The sequence below is a fragment of the Bison bison genome, unplaced genomic scaffold, assembly GCF_000754665.1.
Source record: "Bison bison bison isolate TAMUID 2011002044 unplaced genomic scaffold, Bison_UMD1.0 scf7180017864377, whole genome shotgun sequence".
Lineage (NCBI taxonomy): Eukaryota > Metazoa > Chordata > Mammalia > Artiodactyla > Bovidae > Bison > Bison bison.
In genome coordinates this window covers 539,666-543,375 of record NW_011494949.1, presented here as the reverse complement: position 1 = coordinate 543,375, position 3,710 = coordinate 539,666, and the positions used below count along the sequence as shown (strand labels likewise).

Here is a 3,710-nt window from a genome sequence, read left to right as displayed (position 1 = left end):
GAGGGGCTTGGCCAGGCTCAGGGGGTATGTGAGCCCTTCCCTCAGCTCGGGTTCCCTCCTGTCTGGGGGCTGGAGCCGGGACGAGCCAACACGGTGGGTTTAGCTGAGGCTTCCCCCTGGGGGCTCCCTGGACCCTTGCCCCCACCACCCAGCAGACGCCTCCACCAGGACAGGACTGGGCCCCTTATCCACAATCTCACTTTCCTTGGACACTCCTCTCTCAGCCGGGCTGCATGGTCCCAAACACGGGGCCCCGGAAGCAGGTCCCGCTGAGGAAGGGCGACTCAGATGGAAAGGCATGGGAGAGGAAAGACAGTGGCGAGGCCAGGCCTCTCCCTGTGCCCCGGCCCAGGGGCCTCACCAGTAGCCCCCACGTGAGGGCACTTCGCTGGGAGCCTGGGGCAATGGTGGGGGGCGGGGGCCCTCCATTCACGCAGCAGACCTGCAGTCCTGCACCGGCCCCTCAAGGCTGGGGCTCGTCTGTCTCTCATTTAGACAACACTTAGGCCAAGACTATGAAAGAGAGTGATTTATTCACACAGGCACACACGACACCCACAAAACCCAAATTTCTAACAATTTGCAAAACATCAAGTCTGTGAAAGAACCCGTCACCAAGAGACAAAGACGGCCCAGCCCCACCCAGGTCACGTCCGGGAGTGTGCCTCCCGTCCACGCACCCTGGGGGTGGGGCGGGGCGGGGTGTATCTGAGGGGTCCTGAGCAGCTTTCCCAACGGGGTCGGCAGCTCTGGGAGCACAGGAGGTGGGTGCCAAGGGTGCTGGTCAGGAGTCTCCCACCCACCACTCGGCCGCCTGGTCCTGCACGGAGAATCCTTGCAAAGTCCAGTTCAACATAAACTTGCAGACTCTTGCATGGAAAGTGGAGGTGACTGGTTCTTGGAAACAAACACCCAAGTTCACGTAACTTTGGAGGAGGCTGGATGTGGCATCCCGTCCCCGCACCGACGCCGGCTTCACTGAGCAGCAACAGCTGGACAGTCCCCCTGCCCTCACGGTCCCTGACGTCGCTCGGGACGCACGGGCAGTCCTCCACCTCGGTGGCCAAGGCCGAGTTATCCTACAACCCGTCTTTTCCAACATCTGGCTAAATATTCATGCAGTTAATGTCCTCTCAAGAATGTACCAAGTGTGGGGGGGTCTGCCTTAAGTCACCCGAGCTGAGTTTTATTTAACTGCTCATCTATTGCTGGCAGCCACATGCAGGGATTAAGCAGATCAGCCTTCAGATCACACCCGGGTGTGGCCAAGACTCTGTCGGATGGGTGGGGCCCCACCGGGCCGGCCAAGTTCTGTCCAGCTCACTGGCCCCTTCTGGACGGGCCTGAGAAGGCTGCTCCTGGTCACAGGGTGAAAGCCCCGACCTCACCGCAAGAATCCGAGGTCGGAGGGGACCTCGAGAGGGAAGGGCAGAGGCACCAAGACGGGCTCCCAGGGGCCGAGATGAGTGGGGCGCGCGCAGCTGGCCCCGCCCCGCGGCAGCCCACTCTCTGGGAGTGGGGGGAGGTGGGCCGCCCTCAGCTCCCAGGCCCTCGGGTTGCTGCAAGGCAACACGTGTGGGCAAGCAAAGCCACAGGCATGCACGCACACGCAGGTACACACACAGCTGTGCACACACACAAGCATGAGCACACATGCACAACACGTAGATGCACGCACACTGAAACACACTCACACGCGTGCAAATACACTCCCATACTGGCTCACGTATACACCTGCCCACACGTGCTCACATGCACACACACACATCCATGTGCACACACACGTGTGTGTAACCACACCAGGAGCATGTCCCTTGTTATGCACCCATGCTTACACACATCCACACGTGTACACATACACTTGCACATGTATATACACTCACATATGCACACATACACACGCAGGGACATACCCACACACGGTAGATACCCTCTCACACTTGCACACTCACATGAACAACACACACACACACGCCCATGTATACACGCTCCCACACATGCACCCTCACATAATACACACACGTGCACACACGTGCAGCCCACTCCCTCCTCAGACACCACCCCCACCCCACGGGCTGGGCTGCCTAGGACCACAGGCCACCGTTCACTGAGGCCGCGGAGAGTGAGCTGACGAGCGCCCGCTGGTCCCCTCGCCTCTGGAAGTGGTTCCTGATGAGCTTGTAGATGGCGAAGCCGGGGATGACCAGGCAGGGGACCCCAGCAACAAGGACCACCACGGCGTACACCCAGCCTGGGTACTTGATTTCCTTGGATTTGGGAAATTCCTCCTGGAGAGAGAGTGGCCTCAGGTGAGCAAACCAGGCAGCTGGGGTCTCACTCAGGGCAACGAGCCCGCCCTTCGTGATTCACTCCTGCCTCTAGAGGGAGGGGGAGCCTGCCCCCACCCACCCACCCTGGAGGCCCAGGACTCACATAGGCTGGGTCCCAAATGTTGTATGTCAGCTCCTCCCTGACCTCGATCACGAAGAAGAACAGGAAGATGGCCAGCATAAGCAGGGGGCTCACCACTCTCCACGTGACCTGCCAGAAGATGTTGGGCTTGTGGCCGATCATGAACTCGATGTCCCTGTTGAACCTGGAAGCAGAGGCCGAGGGGCTGTTAGTCCCCGGAAGGCAGAGGGTGGCAGCCTCTCCACGCCTGGAGAGACGGTCTCTCCTCTGTGATGCTGCACTCTGACCTCTCACATCCTTCTTGGCAGACACGCCTTCTCTGGGAAGCCCCACCATCCCGCGGTGCTAGTGCCAGGCTAGACGTGTGGACTCTTGACAGAGGCCACGTCCTCCTCGGCCCCAGGCTGACACTGATGTGAAGGGCAGATCAGAGCTGCTGGGGACCGAGGAGGGGAGCTGTCCGGCTCCCTGTCTCAGTCCCCTTGGCAGGGCAGGGGCTCTGACCCTGGGCAGCCTCACCAGCACTCTTAGAGGTGCAGCGCTGGGGGTCTTGACAGGGTCCCCTGCATGGGCTTGTGCATTTAATCTTAATTGATTTCACCAGATCGTTTATGGAGTGGTGGTGAGTCCAAGTTCTATTAACAACACGGTGCCAATCCGTGATGCCCTGAATGACTGGCCAAGGGACGGCTGACCCTGCCACACTTGCCCACTTGTCTTTGCCTGAGCCTCTGTCTGGCAGAGGAGCCCTGCTCAGACCCCTGGGGGCAGGCCTGGCAGTGCAGTGGGAACTGGAGTAAAACACCAGCTTCCTGCCTCCTCCAGGCAGGGTCCTGGGGAAGCCCCATCGACCCACAGCAAACGCCTGTGCACCATCCTGCCTTCTCCCATTCGCCCCGAGACTGGGCTGCCTCCTGCTGCGGCTGCCAGCGCCCTTCCCGAGGCCTGGGGGCATCTGGACGCCGCAGAGGGCGGGGTCTGCAACCCCCATGAGCTGCATGGCCTCTCCGTTGCCCTCCCAGGCTCAGGCCATCTCCACCCCACACCAGACAGAAGAGGCACCTGCGCGGCCCTGCGCACCCCCTACCATGGGGTTCCCCGCCCCCGGCCCCTACCTGTCCACGCCGTACACATAGACGACGGAGAACATCTCGAAGAAGGCGATGACGAGCAGGGGGATGGAGCCCGCGTAGCTGTCCAGGAGAGACAGCCAGTACTGGCCGGAGTTCAGTGTGAAAATGAAGGCGATGAGGTACATCCCCAAGCAGATGAGGCCTATGGCGGCAGAGGGTGGGGTG

General features: G+C 60.9%; 1 protein-coding gene across 1 annotated transcript in view; it reads right to left on the bottom strand.

Moving 5' to 3' along the window:
• Window positions 1-509: 509 nt before the first annotated feature.
• Window positions 510-3,710, bottom strand: part of SLC6A19 (solute carrier family 6 (neutral amino acid transporter), member 19) — a 17,407-nt gene continuing 14,206 nt past the window's right edge. The window contains exons 14-16 of the mRNA XM_010857134.1: window positions 3,528-3,687; window positions 2,434-2,596; window positions 510-2,288 (exon numbers count right to left, since the gene is read on the bottom strand). Of these exons, the coding sequence (XP_010855436.1) occupies window positions 2,085-2,288; window positions 2,434-2,596; window positions 3,528-3,687 (527 nt within the window). The 3' untranslated portion in view covers window positions 510-2,084. The remainder of the gene's footprint in view (window positions 2,289-2,433; window positions 2,597-3,527; window positions 3,688-3,710) is intronic.